This window comes from Mobula birostris, chromosome 1 (genome assembly GCF_030028105.1).
Source record: "Mobula birostris isolate sMobBir1 chromosome 1, sMobBir1.hap1, whole genome shotgun sequence".
In the NCBI taxonomy this organism is placed as follows: domain Eukaryota; kingdom Metazoa; phylum Chordata; class Chondrichthyes; order Myliobatiformes; family Myliobatidae; genus Mobula; species Mobula birostris.
In genome coordinates, this window is record NC_092370.1 from 29,539,519 (window position 1) to 29,561,678 (window position 22,160).

Genomic DNA, 22,160 nt, shown 5'->3' on the forward strand with positions numbered 1-22,160 from the left:
AAAGGCTGACCAAAGTAACAGAGGGATTTTTGATGACTTACTGCTGCGTCTTCATCAGTAAAAATCATCTGGCACTTCCTGCATATATACTCATACTTGATAGATGGAACTATGTAAGTGTCTAGAAAGTCCGTGCTTTTGTTTTCCTTCTCTGAGTCCACTTTTGTGCTTTCTGCAGCAGAGTTTCTCTCTTCCTTTTTATCTAAAGGTTTGTTTGCTTTCTTCTGTTCATTTTGAACACAGGACGAGTCCACTTGATTTTGACCCTGCTGTTGCTGTGGTGGCGGCTGTTGGTGCAGCTGCTGCTGTTTCTGCTGTTGCTGCTGCCTCTGCAAAGAATCCTGGAGGTTCTGCTGATACTGCTGATACTGTTGTAGTAGTGTGCCAGGTGAAAGACCAGTGATAGCTTGGGGTACAACAGGGCCATAGGGGAAAAGGTTCTCCATTCCACACAATGGTGGAATATACCCTCCTTGCATTGCCCCGGGAAGCTGAGGAGTGAAATACGATGCAAATCCAGGAATGAAATATGGCAAGAATTGTCCACCCAGAAAAGAGGTTGAGTCGCCTGCCATTGCTGCCTGAAGTGTTTGCAGCTGAGCAGGGTCCATTGGATTCCCACCTCCGTGCTGACTCGACATCACCGACGATTCCTTTTCCTCTTTTTTATTGGGTAGCATTTCATCTTTGTCCTTCTCCATCTCCTTGTCTTTGGGTTTAACCTTGACCTTGTCCGGCTTTGCGTTCTTCTCTAAATCCTTGTTCTGTTGCTCTGCCTGCTGTCCTATCAAGGGAACGGAAGCTGGTGGGGGCGTCTGCAGCAAGGGTTTGTTGGGCATGCTGCTGAGTGACAGGGCAGGTGAAAGAGTGGCTGGAGAAGGGAATCCAAGCATGCCTGCACCGGAAGATGATAAAGCTGAAAGATAATAATAACATCATTTTCAATGGAAAATGTAATATTTCAAAACCAATAATGCAAAATACTAACTCCCCTGTATAACAGAATGTATAACCAGGAATATACAGTGTGATGTTACTTTCTGATATTGTTCTCCCCACTACCTCATGGAAGTTATACCACACAGACAAAACACTTGACAGCATCCAATACAGGACAGTTTGCTTGACCATGGTCTGTGACCTCTCGAAGTAATGCCCACCACCGCCATTACCAAATATTGCAACTGCACCAGTTACAATTTATTGGAAGCAACCCTGCGGCTCACTGGTTATCAAAGTTCAAAGTAAAATTTATTATCAGGGTACATATATGTCACCACAAACAACCCTGAGATTCATTTCCCTGCGGGAATACCACCGAATATAATCTTCATCGTTTAGCTGGAGGAGGCTTGATGATTGACTGGATCACTGCTCAGTCACAGAATATTTCATCTTGTACACGGTGTTATTTCATCATTGTTATTGCATCCAATATTATGAGCACTGAGAGCTCAAGTAGATGGTGCACCATCTAGGGGCAACTAAACATGGGTAATGAGTAGCCGCATCTAAGACGCATATCAATATAAATATCCTTCAACCCTATTAAAGTAAATTGATTAATTAAAATAATGAATGGAGAAAATTGATGCCAGCAGACCAAACCTTCTGCATTTGTAATCCTTCAGTTACCAAACAATCACTTTTATCTCTGTGCAACTGATGCTTTTAACTTTCGATGACATTGATCTAAGCAAATTCCGAACCATAGCCGACAAAATATCTCTTAAGAATTTTTTTATATTGTTTACTGATTTTCAATGCCACATTTTTCAGGTTCTTTTATGAATACTTACACTGTTAAATAAATTGAACTTTGTTCATGTGAAGGTATCTCAGTAAACTAGCAATAAAACTAACTGTACGATGAGAAAGATTTTGATGCAATTTTTAGACAAGATTATTGCTTGTGAAATGGAAATTTCAAATAGCTAAGTGGCTTTCTTAGGTGAAGTTGTAATTTGCATTCAAAACTATCTTCAACTATGTCTCAAGAAAATGGGGAATATTTTAACTTTGAGTAATATTGACATGACCATTTTAAGCTCCAGTTCATATATATTTTCGGATTTTACTCTTCACTTAATTTACAATAGGTGGATGAAGCAATATTAACTATTTTACTATGTCATCCAAAGTTAAAATTATCTTGTAACATGTTAAATTGTGTAGCAAAAAGTTTCCTTTACAATAAGTTTTTAATACCATTCTAATATGAATGGAATGTGCACTGGTATTAAATAATTCAAATCTGCAACAAGCCAGCTTGGGTTTTTATTGGAGGGCCAGAACTTGCTGTAGTGTTGAGCTGAGTGTATTTGCAGCTGAAGTATGTAGTAAGCACAGACTTTCCTTTTCCCCAGATTCACCACAGTCTACTTGCTGCCCACTCCTGGTCCTACCCACAATGGCACCATGTAATGTCAACATGTGAGTGAACCAGCTCAAGTCCCTTCTTTATTTATTGATTGAGATACAGTGTGGATTAGGCCCTTTCGAGACACACTGCCCGTTGAGAAAGCCCCGATTCAACCTTAGCCTAATCACGAGACAATTTACAATAACTAATTAACCTATCAACTGGTACGTCTTTGGACTGTGGGAGGAAACCAGAGCACCGAGAGGAAACCCATGCGGCACACACAAAATGCTGGAGGATCTCAGTAGTCCAGGCAGCATCGATGGAAAAGAGTAAACAGTCGATGTTTCAGGCCTGAAGAAGGGTCTCAGCCCGAAACGATGACTGTTTACTCATTTTCATAGATGCTGCCTGGCCTGCTGAACTCTTCCAGCATTTTGTGTGGTGTGTTGCTTTGGATTTCTAGCATCTGCAGATTTTCTCATGTTTGAAATCCATGCGGTCACGAGAAGAATGTATAAGCTCCTTTCAGGCAGCGTCGGGAATTGAACACTAGTCACCTGGACTGTAACGCACCACGCTAACCACTACACTACCGTGCTGCCCTATGAACCAACTAGAGAAAAAAACTGACTGGCAACTGAACCTTGTCCCACACTGTATCAACTGTCAAAACTATCATTGCTTTTGAATATAACTGAGATTCAAAAACTTTCAACATATACTAAAAATCAATGAAAGAATGAAAAACAAAATGAGTGAAAACAGAAATAGTTAAAACAATTAAGAAAACTCTAGTCATTGAAGTTATGACTTTATACTTACTTAGATCCCTCATAGCTGTTCCTCTCCATTCCAGTGGATGAACTTTCTGTCCCAGTGCCAGGTCTAACCCGGCTGTGGTTCAGGAAGCAGGTTACTCCTGATGAGTATCAGGGAACTACAACCAGTTTGTTTTCTGCCACTGGACTGTGAGATTAAATCAGTGCAGGAACATACTCAGGCAATCACTACCAGAGAGCAATCAGTAGGTTACGGACATTTATGTTTGTTTGGGAATTCTAAATTTATTGGCACGCTGAGTTTGGCAATGGAACTGTCAACACTTTCCAGCAAGTCCAGGCCCATCATTTTCTGAACCTACCTTGCACCATCAAAGACTTAAAGGTGGCTACATTCAAAGATCGAATGAGATTTGAATACAAATAACCATTACTTTCAGGCTCCGTTCTGAGTCCTCTTTCCAAAAGACCACTCTTCTGATGAAAGTCCAGCAATGCATGGAATAAGAAGCAATAATAAAGAGAACAAACTTTTATTTCTACAAGTACAAAAGTGTTACAGGTAAACAAGATATCATTTTCAAGTATGGCAGCCTTTGGCTAAGGATGGATCTGCATTGACCAGAGGAAGCAGAGGCAAGTTGACAACACTCTTCATGGTCATACTTTACAGCAATGTAGAAGACAATTTCTGGTTTTATATGTGCTGCATATCCTCCAAAAGGACCACAACCTTTTTGTGGTTTGGAGACTTGTGTGCCTCGATGACCTGATAAGCTACACTGGCTGGAGTCAGGGCTTTATGCTTTGGCTCTTGCTAGGGTTACCCATGCCAAACAGGTCAAAGGGTAAAGGCCAGGCTAAGTCTTTCCGGTTCGGGGATTCAGCTCAGGGCCTGACTGGTAAAAATAAATTGTTACCGACACAGTAATGAAGTGCGTTGGTACTCCTGAGACTCCACCTGAGACTTGAATGACCAACCGTAGTGAAAACCAAGAGGAATCTACTGACAAAATGAAGGAAGCCCTGAACACCACCAGAAATGGAGGACCTTCATTGCCAGCGGCATAAGGACCAGTTAGTAAGTATGTGCAGCATATAGGTCAGATTTACAAAACAATGTCTCTTCTCTTCTCTTCTCTTCTGTCTGCACCATGTAAGATTAGGCGTTGTTATCTGTTATCTGGGATTTCATACCTCACACTAACAAGGCCAGATCTAATGTATCAGGTACATGTCATCCTCCAAAAAGCCCTGGAGTGACAGTGGTATGTAAATACTTGAACTGGTCTCACATGATAGCTCCAACATAGCAGTTCATGTGCCATTACCAAGTGAAGACTGTCTGGAGAATGTAGTAGTCAGTAAAGGGTTACTATATTGCACAGCAAGCTAATATGTTCTTTAGCTGCATTCTTTAGTGTATTCTTGACTTATCAGGTGGCACCATCTTCTGCTTTAATTGAGCCGTTCTATGAGGTGCTTGAACGCTTGAAGTTGGATCTTTTGTAGGTAGAAACAATGTTGTACCTGCAGAGATAAAGGGTGTTATTAGATCTGATAGAGAATAAGTATTTTTTAAAAAATCAAATATAAATGCAACAATTAATACAAAATAAGTACTTACAAGGAATACACACACAGAATTATCTTCACATGCTTTATGATTGTTTATCAACCTAATAAAGCTGATTGGCAATTTTTATGAACAGTGCTTGTAATGCATTAGGAAACAGTATGTAAAATATATTCACACTTACCAGTTGTTAAGACTGAAGATTTGCTCCTCCTTTGGAACTGCTTATGGCCATGTGAGGCACATCCTGCTTCTCAACTGCAGCACACTTTGGCTCCTTGTTCCGCATCTTCCATTTCATCCGCATGAGGTGGCTAATTAATTTGCTGCATTTATATGATGATCATGGTTCACTTTCTTTGTTACCTTATTCCATGCAACCTTCATTGCATTTTAGCAATTATTTGTTTGGATTAACAATTTGACTTAGAGTATCTACTTCAGTTACATTTAAAATGTCAAATTTCCTTTACTGCCTGTGGTATATGTTCAGTGAGGAAAGTGCTTAATTGTAGCTATGTAAGATAGTAAATCTGAATATGCTGATAAAATTCAGGTAGGTGTCCTAATTGGTTTACCGATGGTGCCAATTACTTTATTGTAACAATGTTTATTCTTATTCCTATGAGGGAAAGACAGAACATTTGTCAAGAGGAGGTTTCACAACCTTCTGTTTTATGCCATGGAGCCTTACCATTAACTGAGGACCCCAGGTTGGGAACCCCTGGTCCAGACCTTAAGCACTGGGTCAGTGCTTTGGGAGAAGGATTTCTATCAGCTGTTGGTGGGAAACAGCCGGAATCCTGGTATGGTGCAGAAAACCGTGATGAGAAAGATTTGAACTTCCTACAATGTACTCTACAAGTTAAGAATCGTCTCCTTTACGTCTTGTTGAGGAAAGTCTTACATTTATAGTGGAGATCTGCTTCTGTGCAAATGGCTCAAGGCATCTCCAACCCACATCTTATACAGAAGCACAGTTTGTGGAAGTAGTGCTTTCGGAGCCAGGTTTATCATCACTGACGTATATCATGAAAAGTTTGTAAAGAGCTTTTACAAGTATATTAAGAGCAAAAGGATTGTAAGGGATAAAATTGGTCCTCTTGAAGATCAGAGTGGTCGGCTTTGTGCAGAACCAAAGGAAATGGGGGAGATCTTAAATAGGTTTTTTGCGTCTGTATTTACTAAGGAAGCTGGCATGAAATCTACGGAATTGAGGGAATCAAGTAGTGAGACTTTGGAAACTGTACAGATTGAAAAGGAGGAGGTGCTTGCTGTCTTGAGGAAAATTAAAGTGGATAAATCCCCGGGACCTGACAGGGTGTTCCCTTGGACCTTGAAGGAGACTAGTGTTGAAATTGCGGGGGCCCTGGCAGAAATATTTAAAATGTCGCTGTCTACGGGTGAAGTGCCGGAGGATTGGAGAGTGGCTCATGTTGTTCCGTTGTTTAAAAAAGGATCGAAAAGTAATCCGGGAAATTATAGGCCGGTGAGTTTAATGTCAGTAGTAGGTAAGTTATTGCAGGGAGTACCAAGAAACAGAACCTACAAGCATTTGGATAGACAGGGGCTTATTAGGGAGAGTCAACATGGCTTTGTGCGTGGTAGGTCATGTTTGACCAATCTGTTGGAGTTTTTCGAGGAGGTTACCAGGAAAGTGGATGAAAGGAAGGCAGTGGATATTGTCTACATGGACTTCAGTGAGGCCTTTGACAAGGTCCCGCATGGGAGGTTAGTTAGGAAAATTCAGTCGCTAGGTATACATGGAGAGGTGGTAAATTGGATTAGACATTGGCTCGATGGAAGAAGCCAGAGAGTGGTGGTAGAGAATTGCTTCTCTGAGTGGAGGCCTGTGACTAGTGGTGTGCCACAGGGATCAGTGCTGGGTCCATTGTTATTTGTCATCTATATCAATGATCTGGATGATAATGTGGTAAATTAGATCAGCAAGTTTGCTGATGATACAAAGATTGGAGGGGTAGTAGACAGTGAGGAAGGTTTTCAGAGCCTGCAGAGGGTCTTGGACCAGCTGGAAAAATGGGCTGAAAAATGGCAGATGGAGTTTAATACTGACAAGTGTGAGGTATTGCACGTTGGAAGGACAAGCCAACGTAGAGCATACAGGGTTAATGGTAAGGCACTGAGGAGTGCAGTGGAACAGAGGGATCTGGGAATACAGATACAAAATTCCCTAAAAGTGGCGTCACAGGTAGATAGGGTCGTAAAGAGAGCTTTTGGTACATTGGCCTTTATTAATCGAAGTATTGAGTATAAGAGCTGGAATGTTATGATAAGGTTGTATAAGGCATTGGTGAGGCCGAATCTGGGGTATTGTGTTCAGTTTTGGTCACCAAATTACAGGAAGGATATAAATAAGGTTGAAAGAGTGCAGAGAAGGTTTACAAGGATGTTGCCGGGACTTGAGAAACTCAGTTACAGAGAAAGGTTGAATAGGTTAGGACTTTATTCCCTGGAGCGTAGAAGAATGAGGGGAGATTTGATAGTATATAAAATTATGATGGGTATAGATAGAGTGAATGCAAGCAGGCTTTTTCCATTGAGGCAAGGGGAGAAAAAAACCAGAGGACATGGGTTAAGGGTGAGGGGGGAAAAGTTTAAAGGGAACATTAGGGGGGGCTTCTTCACACAGAGAGTGGTGGGAGTATGGAATGAGCTGCCAGACGAGGTGGTAAATGCGGGGTTTTTTTTTAACATTTAAGAATAAATTGGACAGATACATGGATGGGAGGTGTATGGAGGGATATGGTCCGTGTGCAGGTCAGTGGGACTAGGCAGAAAATGGTTTGGCACAGCCAAGAAGGGCCAAAAGGCCTGTTTCTGTGCTGTAGTTTTTCTATGGTTTCTCTGGTTTCTGTGGAACCATGTCAGTGAAAATGAACTGGATTCTAATTGGCCATGGATGTTAATAAATTACATTTATTAATTCAGGAAGACCAACAGTTCAAACTTCTATGTTGCTCTGGTACTGAGATCTCAGCACCTTTATTGACTTGAGACCACATAAGCAAACACCAGACCTGCTTCAATGTGAGGCTTTTGTTCTCTAATTTGGACATTTGTAGTTCAAGCTCTGTTCTAGAGACTGTAGTAGCATATCATGGCTGGTGCTTCACTGCAGTATTACAGCAATACTGATAACTTGGGGCCATTGCTTTCGGTTCAGATGTTAAGTGGAAAGCTAGCTTCCCCCTTTTTAGATGGATCCCAAAAGTATAGGAGGGCTATTTCTAGAAGAGCAGAGGAATTATTTTGGTCAGGATAAATCCTCAGCTAACTATGGTTTCTATGGTTCTATGGTTCTAAGAAATAAATTTTTAGTGAAAATTCCACTGGCGTTTTGGCGTTGCGTATGGCCAAGCATAGATAAGTACAATTGAATATGCTCCATTAAGATTCTACCACATAGCCCATTAATGATATTATCCAGAGCACATATTCACGCTGCATCAATAATTCTCCAGTTTTTTCTGTGAGAAGTAATGTAGAAACTGAAAATGTGTGGAAGGGGCATAGAGAATATTTCTTTCCATTGGTGGTAATTGATATCTGGAATGGTTTGCCAAGGATGGAGAGTTCTTTTTACGTTAAATGTCAATAATTTGGATGATGGCTTTGTTGCAAAGTTTGCACATGATATGAAAATAGGTTTAGGGGCAGGTAGTTTTGAGGAAGCAGAGAGGCTATAGAGGGATTTAGCCAAAGAAATGGCAGATGGGATACAGTGTCAGGAAGTGTACAGTCATATACTTTGATAGAAGAAATGAAAAGGTTGACTATTTTCTAAATGGAGAGAAAATACAAAAAACTTGAGTTGCAAAGGGACTTGCCAGCCCTTGTGCAAGATTCTTCTGTGGTGAGGAAGGCAAATGCAATGTTAGCATTCATTTTGATAGGACTAGAATATAAAAGCAAGGATGTAATGTTGAGACTTTATAAAGCACTGGTGAGGATTTAATTCGAGTATTGTGAGCAGGTTTGGGCTCCTTATTTTTGAAAGGATGTGCTGAAAGTGGAGGGGGTTCAAAGGAGCTTCACGAAGATGATTCCAGGATTGAATGGCTTTTCACATGAAGAGCGTTTGATGGCTCTGAACCTGTATTCATTAGAAATCAGAAGAATGAGGGGTGAGCTCATTGACATCTATCGAAGGGTGAAAGGCCTTGATAGAGTGGATATAGAGAAGATGTTTTCTATGGTGGGAGAGCCTAAGACCAGAGGACACAGCCTCAGAATAGAGGGGAGTCCTTTTAGAATGGAGATAAAGAGATATTTCTTTATCCAGAGAGTGGTGAATCTGTGGAATTCAGGTTTTTATGTATATTAAAGGTAGAGGTTGAAAGATTCTTGATTGGTCAGGGCATGAAGGGATACGGGGAGAAGGCAGGAGATTGGGGCTGAGAGGAAAATTGGGATGAGCCATGATGAAATGGAGGAGCAGACTCGTTGGGGCAATGGCCTAACTCTGTTTCTATATCTTATGGTCTTATAGATCAGGGATGTATGCTCAACTGTCCAATTGTTGTTTGTCATCTATATCAATGATCTGGAAAACAATTTAAACTGAATCAGCAATTTTCAGATAACACCAAGATTGGGGGTGTAGTGGACAGTGAGGAAGACCATCAAAGCTTGCAGAAGGATCTGGACCAGCTGGAAAAATGGGCTGAAAAATGGAAGATGGAATTTATTACAGCAAGAGTGACCAACCAGGGTTGATCTTACATGGTGAGCGGTAGGGTACTATGGGCTGTGGTAGAACAGAAGGGTCTGGGAATACATATCTATAAATCCTTGACAGTGACGTCACAGACAGATAGGCACATTTAAAGAAAATCATCTCGCACATCGGCCTTCAGAAATCAAAGTACTGAATACAGGAGTTGGGATGTTATGTTGCAATTATATAAGATGCTGGTGAGGCCTAATTTGGGGTATTGTATCCAGTTTTGTTCACCTACCTATAGGAAAGAGTGCAGAGAAAATTTACAAGGATGTTGCTGGGATAAGTTAGGACTTTATTCTCCAGAGTGTAGAAGATTGAGGAGAGGTTTGTTAGTGCCTAAGACTTTTGCCCAGAACTGTATTGTCAATGTGGTGTGGAGAGTGGGTTTGTCGATCTAGCGGGAGCAAAGGATATTGGGAATGGTAGGGGTGGCAGAGAAGGAGTGCCAAAGGCGGGGCATCATGATCTTCCACTGTTTTCCCACCTCTCAGGCTGAGATGCCTGTTGCTAGGCTTGATGCAGGTGTGGCATCCACTATGCAGATGTGTAAGCCCCAAGAGGAAGGCAAGAAGTTGTGCTTTTGTTGTGACTGTTTGCAATAATTTTATTACATTACTGTGCAAAAGTCCTAGGCACATATATATATAGCTAGGGTGCCTAAGACTTTCGAGCAGTACTATCTATCTGGACATGGTTGAGTAACCAGTCCAAACCCACTGTTACATATAATAAAGATCAAGTGAAAAGCGTATCTCCGGACTCTGATCTCACTCTATTGTATTCCAACATTTTCACAAGGGGTAATGAAAGGTGCATTACTGCGAAAAGGAACAATATAATTATGTAAGTAACACACCAGCATCTGCAGATTTTCTGTTGTTTGTGATATAATTATGTAATTTTGGTTTCCAAATTTGTTCTCCACCTAATCTTCTCTTGGCAGCTAAAATACCTAAGCTTGTTGTTTTAAAGCCTTGCACCCTCACTCTTCTCTATTCTACTTAGTTATTTTAGTATTAGATAAAATCACACAGTTTGGATGAATAATAGAACCTCACTTAAAATTAAGTTGTTAATCAGATCACCTAGATTACTAAGTGTAAAGCAGCAGACTCTCAAAACCTACTTGACATGTTGCATTCAGTAACGGTACCTTATTACCTCTATGAAATAGCCAGTAGTTTTATCATCTTCTTTGGTAACTCTTGGTCTGTCCATTTTGTCTCTGAAAAATATTCCCATCACTGTGCATTACGATTTCCTGCATCTTTTCTTGTGTCAGAATAGCTCTTCAGCTCTTCATTGTACGCTGACCTTTGGTATGTTTCATCTTATTTTGGATGCTACTGTTGCTCTTTTTTGCAAGTGAGGGGGTCAGGATTGTCATTGTTGCTGTTTTTTTTCTGGGGGGAAGGTTTGGGGTTGTGTTGCTATTGTTGCTGTTTTTATCCAGGGGTGACGGGGGGTTGGGGATTGTATTGTCGCTGTATTATTTTCTGTGGTTGAGGGGTTCGGGGATTGTTATTGTTGTATTTTTTTCTGCGGGGAGGGGTTGGGGATGTGTTGCTATTGTTGCTGCCATCTTTTCTGCAAATGAGGGGGTCGGAGATTGTATTGTTGCTGTTTTTTCTGTGGGTGAGGGGGTTGGGGATTGTATTGTCACTGTTTTTTCTGTGTGTGAGGGGATCGGGGATTGTATTGTCACTGTTTTTTTCTGCGGGGAGGCGGTGGAGACTTGTTGATATTGTTGCTGTTTTTTTCATTGGGGAAGGTTGAGGGATTTTGGGTTTGTGCGAGTTTTGTTTCTTTTTCTTTTTCATACGGGGGGGAGTTGATGTATGGTCTTTCTATATTTCATGGCTATCTGGAGAAGACAAATATCAGAGTTGTATTGTACATCCATACTTTGACAAAAAAATAAACCTTTGAACCCTTACCATCAGTGATACAAACCATCTTGATACAAACCTTCAAATGCTTTACCATATACTGATACTGTACTTCTGTTTTTCCATATGATATAGAAGGACACCATTTCAAATGATACGCTGACTCTCAGAGCAATCCCAATCAGCACTAAATTTCCCTGAAATCTATTCCCCATGGAAACCAATCTGATCATAGAAAGAACTTTTAATCTCTCCACAGATTGTATCAGAGACTGAACTTGGCTTGTTGGACTATGAGGCAGCATTTGCACCAGCTGCAGCACTGAATCGTTACATTTATTCAATAGGCTTCATCATTTACCAAAACGCTTACCTTGTTAAATCTATGCAAAGTATATTTCGTTCCCTTAATTATGCAGATTTCTCCCAACCAATAATGCAAGAATATTTATTGAATACATATACCTTCAGAGCCATAAGATTATTTCAGATTTCTACTAACATAAAAGCATTTAAACTTGTACTTTTCTTCTTTTGTCTGAACAATAATGTTAATTATCTCCTTCCACTTCTCAATCAAACACAAGCATTTGTCCATCTATATTTAGCAAAGCATTAACCTCCTCCTTTTAAAACTAGTTTAATGAGCTGTATGGTAATTAGCTTCCTTTCATTACATTTAGCACCGTATATCTTAAGACATGGACACATCACAAGCACACTACTCATTTCATAAATTGGTAGTTATCTTTCAGAATATATGCATTAGTTTCCTGAAATATTAAATAGATGTGAAACAGAAATATATCTTGCTAATTCCACCTCCTCACACTGAGTTTATATCTTCCAGTCTCTTGGATTCTTTTGTCATACACGGGGTGAAAAGGTAGACAGGTAACTCTATATGTGAGGGACGTTTAAGATTCTTCTACACCTGAGAGGTCAAATCTCAAAGATCCACTGTGACTCAGGCTCCAAATTTTTTCTACCTCACCCTCTCACTGCCTCTCTACGGGGAGGCATGCAAGATCTAGTAAATGATAACAATGCCAACACTGGAATGCATGACGTAGAAAACTTTAAGTGTTGACAGATGTTTCGCGGGAACACTTTAAGATCCTAAATTGTGTGCATAAATTTAGTAAACTCTAGTAATTTGAAATAAATTGCACTTTATCATTTATCTGCACTGCATTTTCATAGCTTTTATACACTTTATTCTGCATTTTTGTTTTAGTTTATTCTAGCTCAATGCTAGAGTAATGATTTGATCTGTATAAACAGTATACAAGACAAGCTTTTTACTGTATTGTGGTACATTAAACCAATACCAATAGATATGCATTCTAAGTAACTTACCAGTTGTGTTTTGTGGAAAACTAGGCAGTGAAGCAGGACCATTTACTCCAGGAAGAATAACCGAAGAAAGTCCTGGGAGGCTTGAATAAGATGTTGGAGCATTGAGACCATGCAACGTGTTATTCTCCATAACACTTTGCTGATGCAGAACTTGCTGTTGTGACGTAATTCCCAATGCATCTGTGGCCTTCTTCAGTCGATCCAACTCTTGTTGGGCCATCAATTGTCGGACAGTTGTAGGAGCGAGATAGTCCTTCTCTTTATCCAGCTGACACCCCACTGTTTCCTTCACCTTATTGATATGCTGTTGTGAAAAGATGTGATCTCTGATAGACAAACGTGCAGTGTACATAACACCACATAAAGAACACTCTGTTTTCTGTGAATCACTTCCACTTTGATTCATCATGAACGACTTTGCCATGTTCAGCTTTATTTTTTTGTCCTTGGCTCGAGCATTCTGAAACCAGACCTGGACAACTCTCTTAGGCAGATTAATTTCATTGCCGAGAAGTTCACATTCTTGCATTGTTGGTGTTCGATAATCAGTGAAGCATGATTTTAGGACTTTTAATTGAAGGTTGCTCATTTGTGTTCTGAAGCGTTTATGGCCAGGACGTTCACTGGATCTGGATGATTTGAGGCTAGCGTGGCTCCCAAATGGACTAGGAGAACAGGGGTCAGCTAAACTCGATGTCTCACTTCGGTCAACGCTGTCATCCAGGTCATTTTCTCTTGATATAAAGCTTAGAGAAGGGCTGGGTAAGCTCACGGAAAGTCTTTCGTCATAATAGTCAACTGTGGGAGTTGTGGTCGTCGTTGACAATTGATCACCAGCTATTGATGTTTTTGGGTTGTCTGCGGACTCAGTAGCTCGATTCTCTGAGGTACTAACGGTAAGGTTTTCATTCTCATTGTTTCCTTCATCTCCTGTACTTCCATCACTCACAGCTGTGTTAACAGATGAAGTTTCATCATAATCTGTCTTATTCAAATCAAAACTGACAACAGCAGGGACCATGTTTGGGCTCCCTGTGTCTTCATTGCATTCTGATTTGAATAATGAAGGGCTCAGAAGATGTTTTGGTGACATGTCTGCTGTTTTACTCACAGGTGTCGAAACTGCAGATTGATCATTTTCACTTAACGCATCAATCTTGGAGAAGAGTAACGTTGGAAATTCAAAATAATTATCTTTCTGCGGACTCTCGCCGTCATCGTCTTGTGGCATCACCGGGCTCGGGGGGAGACTGTAGCCTGCCTGCTTAGCTTCGTGCCAGTGTCGAGAACGGATGTGCGTCTCGAGTGCTGTTTTCGCTTTAAAAAGCGCTCGGCAGAAAGGACACCTTCGGTGAGACTGACTTGGGCCAAGAGCACGGAACTGCCCCTTTCTTTCACGAGCCCTGGTGTTCTGAAACCAGACCTGAACCACACGTTTTTTTAGGCCTACTTCATTTGAAATGTGATCCAACATTTTTCGAGTAGGATTAGAATCCAACAAGTACTTTTCATACAGCACCTCAAGTTGTTCCGGAGTAATTGTTGTTCTAAGCCTTTTATCGCGATGTGGCTCGTCACTACAAATGGAGCCTTCCTTTTCAGTTTGATTGTTTTCCTCTTTCTCTTCCAATTTACGCTTCACTGTTCCAGACGCTGTATTGGAGGGCGTTGGAACTGATGAACCAGTTTGGGAGGATATCTGTGAAGGGGGTCCAGGAAGCAATTGTCCCCCCATCAGTGGACTATTTGGATCAAAAACCATGTAGGGCATATCTAAAGATCTATCCAAGATTTGTGAATGGAGGAATTGATTCTGGGCTGCCAAGAAATGGATGTGCTGGTGCTCCTGCCAAAGTTCCAAAGTTGGGAAGGCATATTTACACTGGTCACACTGGTATTGTAACATTTGAGGAGGTAGGCTGTTCTGTAAAGAGGTGACTGCTACAGACAGAGGGCTGGTTGGATGCACGGTGGTATTCTGAGGCTGTGAATGAGGTCGCGCTATTGGCTGTTGGGGCTGCTTTTGCTGAGGTGCTAAAGGCTGTGGCTCAGATGGAGGTGAGGATGTCAGTTTGACCATTGGAGAGGCTTGAGCTGCCTCAGCTTGCTTTGGTTTCTCTACTGGTTGGTTAGATTTAGGTGAATTTTTATCCATTTCTAGTTTGGGCGAAGGCATCAGAGGAGTGCTAGATCCCGAACTAGAACCCGATTTCGAACCGGATCCTGGCACTTTTCCTGCTGTAGGTTTTGATGGATCTGTTGGTCCAGATAAATCAGGATGACTCGACAGCATTTGGTCTGTAGCATCCATTGAATCTTCTGTTTGACTATCATCCTGACCGTCGTCATCTTCATCTTTGTAACACTGTTTCTTTTGATGGGTAATTAGGTCAAAAATTCGAGGAAAGACTACATTGCATTTTTTACACTGATATTGCAAGTTACTGGTTCGAATATAACGTTCATTGGTTAGCTCTCGTCTTTCACTATCTTTAGTATCTGTTTGGTTCTCAAAACTCTTTCGTGCTTTTTGACGGGCATTTTGGAACCAGACGACAATTACTCGGGTAGGTAGGTTTAGAACTGTGGATAGCTGTTCTATTTCATCATCTTTTGGATAAGCATTCGTATCAAAAAAGTCCTGCAGAACCCTCAACTGGTAGTCCGTGAATCGCGTACGGGATGAGCGTTTATTTATGGTACCGTCAGTCTTGTAATATTCCCCTGAACTAAAGAAAGTATCAGTTCTGGATTCTTCCAACGTGGTAATGGGTGGATTGTTGAAATTGTATGGCGAGTCCTTATTTCTTTGCCTTTCTTTAAAGAGGGTGTTACGAAACCAATGTTTAATAACCTTCTGGGGAAGTCCTGATTTTTCTGACATTTCCTGGATCTGTTCTTCAGTCGGAGAGTTATTAATATCAAAATAAGTCCGCAAGATCTTTAGCTGGTCATCTGTGATTCTCGTGCGTGGCCTCTTGAACTGGTGGTGCCTCAGGAAATTAGGATCCAAGCCCAGCTGCTGCTGGCAGAGCTGGGTGAGGTCAGCGGACAAGGATTCCATGGCTGGGAGTTGTAACGTGAGCTGGGGTGGCAAAGAAGAATGCTGCATCATGACCGGGGGGAAGAGAGGCAGATCCAAGGATACAGGCATCTGCACCTGGGATTGTGAGGAAGGTGGAGGGGGTGGTGGGGGTGGAGGCGGGGGAGGTGGAGGAGGCGGTGGTGGTAACGGTGATGGGACAGACGCTTGGAGTTTGCCGCTCCCCGTTGAGGGAGGAGCCGGCGGTGGCGGAGGCGGAGGCGGAGGTGGCGGAGGAGGCGGTGGTGGAGGGGCGGGTGATTCTGGGGAGGATGGTACTACAGGATACAATTTGTCATATGCTTCCCTGTAGTGACATGCAAATATTTCCAGCTCACCAAAGGGGAAAAACTGACAATGAACGTGCTCCTGGTGACTCTTCAGAATAAGTATGTTTGAAAACAGTTTGCCACATGCTTCACATTCTAGTTTGTCCACCCTCTCACTCTCCCCGTTCTTGCTTCTCTTCTGAACTTTCTGCTTATTTTCATTGAACTGGATAACCAGCTCGAAGCCAAAGTTTTCCAGTAAAGCCTTTGCTGCATTGCCTCTTGCACCGGATGGAATACGAGGAGGGGGAAGCATCGATTCCACTGACTTCTGCTTTTTCATCTCCTTATTCTCTTTTAAAGCATCGGATTCACTTAAAAAATCATGCTGTGCCTTGCCTTCTGTTACCTCCATTTGTTCCTCAACTTCTTTCAGGGAATAAGCTTCCTTTAATAACTGGGTCTCTGAGGAATTCAAAGTGTTTTGCTCCTGCTTTGTTGGTTTCACTACTTGCTGCTGCTGTTTCTGTGACAGCTGCTGTGACTGCATGGCTTGGTGCTGCTGGCTGTATTGTTGCTGAATCTGCAGTAAATGCTGCCCTTGTACTTGTTGCTTTAAGTCATCCAGCAAAGATCCCGTCATTGCAGATATTCCAAAGGCCCCCGAGCTAGGCAAACCTGGCTCTGCGTTCAGGTTAAATTCAGTACCTGGCAGGTAAAACGGGAAGAGAAACTGCGGCTGCTGTAGCTGCAGCAAAGCTTCGGCTGTCAGAGGGAAGTGTGGTAACAGTGCTGGGTTTAGAAACTGAGGCTGAAAGAAAGCAGCTTGCTGCTGCAGTTCATGCTGCAGATGCATTTGTGCCTGGGCTTGTGCCAGGGCCTGGGCCTGCACCTGGGCTTGGGCTTGGGCCTGGGCCTGGGCTTGAGCTTGAGCCTGAGCTTGAGCTTGGGCCTGGGCCTGGGCCTGGGCTTGAGCCTGAGCCTGAGCTTGGTCCTGGGCTTGGGCCTGTACTGGAGACTGAGGGTGATGTTGGGCAGACTGGGGAGAAGTAGCATCACTCAGCTGTTTCTTGATTGCTTCTTTGATATCGGCATTGGTGTCCTTATTAGTAGCCGCGGCCACCCCATGAGAGTCTGCGGTCATTTGACCAGCGGCAGGACCGCTGCTGCTGCTGCTCACGCTATTGCTTCCACTTCCGGTATTGCAATTCCCAGCTTCCAGCTTGGCCGCCCTTGCTTTTGTCTGGTGGAGCACCGATCTCATGTGTATTTCCAGTGTCGAGCTTTGACTATAAGCAACATTGCACGTGCTGCACTTGTAGGGCTTGTTATCTATGCTGTTGTTGGATTCTTGGGGAACTGGACTTGATGCCTCTTGGAGAACTTTCTTGAGCTTGTGCAGGTGTGATACAGAATTATAGTGAACTAAGAGAATATTCTTCTGAGTGAAAGATTCTTTACACACTGTGCACTTGTATGGTCGAGAAGGGTCCAAAAACTTCTCCATTGTAAAATTTGGACCTTTACGGAAAGGCAGTGTTCGCTTTGGTTCTGCACTTAAATCATCTAGAATGGAGCTACTGTCACTTCCTGTTGGGCTAACTTTCCCATCCTGCTCCAGTTCTTCTTCTTTATCCATTTCCTGTACCAGGATGTTATCGTCTTGACTGATGACATCGTTCTCTGACCAGAACTCCCCATTTACGTGGTAACTCCCACAAATCTGCTGCACTTCGGACTCGCTGAGTTCAGGATGACTCGTTTCCAAATGCCTCTTTAAAGCTAGAAAAGTGCGGAAGCTGCGCTGACAAAGGCTGCACATCGTGGCAGCCCGAATGGCGTGATACTGAGAATGAATCTGAAGTTTCTGCATGGTCTTGAAAGCCAGACTGCATTGACTGCAGCGATACTTGTACACGTGCCGATCAGACACAGGCAACTGTTGCCTTTTCTGCAGTTCATTTAGTTGATCTTGCAAGGAATCTGAAACCTTAAACCGTTGACTTTCATCTTTTGTCCAGTCAGCAGGATCTGAAGCTTCCTTTGGCATTTTCTGCTCCTCAGTTTTTGACTCAGTTCCAGGCTTTGAGTTGTCTGAGCCCGTGTAAAGCTTTCCCTCCGATGAATATTCACCTGGTCAATAATTTTAAAAAAAAAGGTGTCAGATGAAAGAAATGTATGCTGTGATTCCAAAACACTAAAACTTCCTAAATTTCCTATTGGAGCCCAAAAGTAAGTATCTCATCTCTTCCTATACAAAGACCATTGGAAAAGCTCCCAGGCATAACATTTTATGAGACTAACAACGAACAACACAAGTTCAATACTTTTCATTTTTCAAACTATTTAAGGACATCGATAGATTTACAGAGTAGAAGCCCTGTCTGAGAGGATGAGCAAGAATAATTGCTTATATTGAAGAAGACAAATTCCAAGCATTTTTGAGCCTTTTGCTTTGAAGTCTTTCCAGGATTTGGAACAGGACAAGATTTCCCATAATTAATGTAGGCTGGATTACTCAGATAATTTGGAAAGTACCAAGATACGCTCCTGAGGAGCTGCAAGAACATAGAAGGTGAGTTGGTCAAATGCCAACCCCTCCTTTTCCCCAGATTACCAGATTTACAGTTCATAGTCAATTAGCTGAGAGTTTGAAGATCCAGGTTCTATCCCAGATTACAATTCCACTTCAAGGGTAGAATATCTATTTGAGAACATTTAATATCTATAGAAGGCTCATTTTACCATTTCATCCAAAAGACTCCACTCTGTGCAAACGCAGCAAGCCTGCTGCCTAAATGCAGGCAGTGCCCGGGTCAGGTAAGGGTTCAGTTCCTGAGAATAGTCTCTAAATCAGTTTATCTGTAGGTCAGAAATGTCTGATTTCTGTAGTAACCCATATCATACCTGCTAAATTCTTTTGTTTCTTTGAACAATCACCTAACACTACCCACAATTAAATTGATGGAATAAGCACTGCATCCAGTCTTTAGTGAATACCATGGGACATTTTATTATTATTATTGCTAGCTTAAAAATACTTCAAAAAAGAAGAGGAATTTGCATAAATTCACATTTGCATAAGGCAGGTCATTTGCAATATAGAGAGCCCCTGTCTTTAAATTAGGAACCTTCTGCGAAATACAACCATTTAAATCAGTTGTCCAGTAGAATGGTATGAAGACATAAGTGGTCTTTGATCCAGGCCCATGATTATCTTCTTGTCCCTTGGTAAATTAGGCTATCTCGTATGGGGAGCATCTGCACACACCTTGTTGCAATCGTCAGCAGCGGAGCCTATCTCTTCCCATGTAAAATAAGTTGTTAAAGCACATTTGAAGGATCAGTCAGTTAGAGCAAATTAATTTAGCATTCAAATCATCATTTTACCAGCTGGGTAATTTATTACACAGGTCTCACATAAGCCATATACTATACAGAAAGCTTGCATCCATTTCATTGCAATGCTTACCCAATGCTTTACATGATTCTTCTGTAGCTGCTGTTGCAGGATTGCTAAAGAAACTTTGCAGTTTGTCCAGACCAGTTGAGGGCAATATGCTGGTGGAGTTCATTCCATCTGGAAGAGACACCTTTGAAAAGACATGAGACTATGTAATATATCAACATGAAGATATTACACAAAAAACTGTTGTATTTATTTATAGAAAAAAAAAGCCATTTCATCTGGATGGCACATTTTTCTGTATCTCATTCCATGCATTCTTTTTATCAAAGGGAAAGCAATGAACTTTGCCAGTAGAAATTATGGAGAAAATTCCATTTATTAAACTTTTATGTAAAACTTTAACCAAAAAAAGTATTTTTGGACCTTATATAACTTGACGGAATAAGAGTAATAGCAACTATAATTCCTCTTCCTTAAGTACATTAGAATATGGTTTCATTGCACATCTGTATTTTGTACTATTACTTTTTAATGCACATTTTGTATTTTTGCATACCTCAATGCTTATATTTTGTATTTAAAGCATATATTCTGACTGAGCAACCTTGCAACAATAATTTCCTTTGGGATAAATAAAGTTTTATCTTATCTTGTCTTAACAGTTGGAGTAAATGAGCTAATTTTAGCTCCTTTATTACCCTTAGTATGGGTTGCATGTAGATAGGCAAACAGAATGGAATTTGCTCCTACACATTTAATGCTTATTTTGAAAATTAATTTCTACCTTTTATAGGTGGGATGCAGATGTGTAGGGATGGGTTGGGGGGGCATTGGGAGAATAGGTTTATGATGTAAAATATCACTCTTTTGTGGTACTAGAGGACTCAAAAATGTCTGTTGAAAGACAACGATATTAGAGTGAGAATCAGTTCCCATAAGACCAGGAGGTCTTTTTGTTCATAAGCCATAACATTAAGAGGCTTTATATTTTTCGCCTTCTGGAAATACTGTTGCAACTGTAGCAGGAATCATAGCAATTTTTCATTCTTTGTTTTGGGATCTGGGCAAGGTCTATATTCATTTTCCTTGAAAAAGTAGTAGCGAGCTGCTGCCTTGAACTACTGTAGGCATTCTATGAAAGGGAGTGGTGTCGGGTAGAGAGTTCCAGGAGTTAGAACCACCTCTTACTTGCCATGGTTTTACTTGTTCTCACATAACTGATCATCAAGTTACTGTCAACCTTTTGTAAAGATTCTTGGAAACCCACTTAAGGAAATGATCCTGCCTTGTCAGACACTCGGTCAGCAAAAGGCAGTTGCCCGGTAGCATCTGGTCTCAGCGCCAAAGGCTATGTGAAGCCTGTGCAAAGAAACGGCAGCAATCGACTTAAATTTGTCTCCCACCTCCTTTCAAGAACACTGCTCTGAAACCAACAGTTCACCACTTCTCTCTGCAGTCTGTCTTATATACACAATTGCTGCTGCTTCTCATTTAATCTACTGGCTTGAATTTCATTATGACAATTCATAAATTCCACTTTGTCAACTACCCTTTGAAAGCCTAGAACCACAAAGTCAACCAAACCAGTTCTACTCCTCTGTTATGATATCAAAAAATCCAACCCAATTTGTTTGGCATCACAATTTCCCTTCAACAAATCTGTTACGGCCGTCATGATAATGTATCTGTTCCCATGTTTTTGGTTATTGACATTAATACTTCTATTACCTTTGTAGGATTCCAAGTCTAAACAGCAATTAATTATACCTCAATGTTTAGATCTAGGGTGGCGGGGCAGAGATACTGTACACCTCTACCAGAGTAGGTGTAAGGCGCTCCTTCCCTCCACTCCTGCAGATCACCCTTAGGGAAAGTGTAGCACCTGCTTAGCACCCCTACCCCCCACCCCCACCCGATCAGTGAAAACATAGGACCAGCCGGTATATATCACAAGTCCTGGTTACGTGACCACTGATGCCAGACAGACAATCGATGAAGAGTATTGATAATGGCTGGGGTCACCTGTCTTGTGAAGACACTGCCCAGAAGAAGGCAATGGCAAAGGACTTCTGTCGAAAAATTTGCCAAGAACAATCATGGTCAGAACCATGATTGCCCATGTCATATGACACAGCACATAATGAATGAATGATGTTCAGATCAGGTCATTAACACAAAATGATATCTCTAGTTTCCTCCTTCATAAATGCTAGCTAATCTACTGAGAGTTTTCTATATTTATTTCAGATTTCTATTTTTTTCTTAATCTTCATTTTTGCCTGTAGTTTTGTATTTCCTTTTTCAATACAACTACCTTCTATCCTTATTATAGGAATACCCAGTTTAAAACAATTTTCACTTATGTTCTGGAGCTTCAGGGAACCTGCATCATGTGTCTTACTAACTTTTTAATTAAAACCCATGTTAGCTCTGTCATTTCCTCTTTGTAACTGAAGAGCTACAGTTCTTATTGATTACATTAGTAAAAATCAAAACAGGTAATCTAATAAAATCATACTTTAATGCTTCAGAAGTAGCTCATGCACCACCAATATCTTTGCTAATTCTACTGCTAAAATGTGCAAAAGGACTATATAGAAAATGAAATTATTTATGGTTATTCAGCAGCATCAAATTTTCTCTCTGATATGGTTTAATATATATGTAGGGATCATGTCTTAATTCTAC

The 22,160-nt window shown here is 41.3% G+C and overlaps 1 protein-coding gene across 3 annotated transcripts in view; it reads right to left on the reverse strand.

Moving 5' to 3' along the window:
- Positions 1-22,160, reverse strand: part of zfhx4 (zinc finger homeobox 4) — a 282,983-nt gene that overhangs the window by 3,182 nt on the left and 257,641 nt on the right. For all 3 annotated transcript variants that reach the window (XM_072253378.1, XM_072253395.1, XM_072253386.1), the window contains exons 8-10: positions 19,536-19,656; positions 12,713-18,196; positions 1-916 (exon numbers count right to left, since the gene is read on the reverse strand). The exon at positions 1-916 is cut by the window's left edge and continues 3,182 nt beyond it. In XM_072253378.1, the coding sequence (XP_072109479.1) occupies positions 1-916; positions 12,713-18,196; positions 19,536-19,656 (6,521 nt within the window). The remainder of the gene's footprint in view (positions 917-12,712; positions 18,197-19,535; positions 19,657-22,160) is intronic.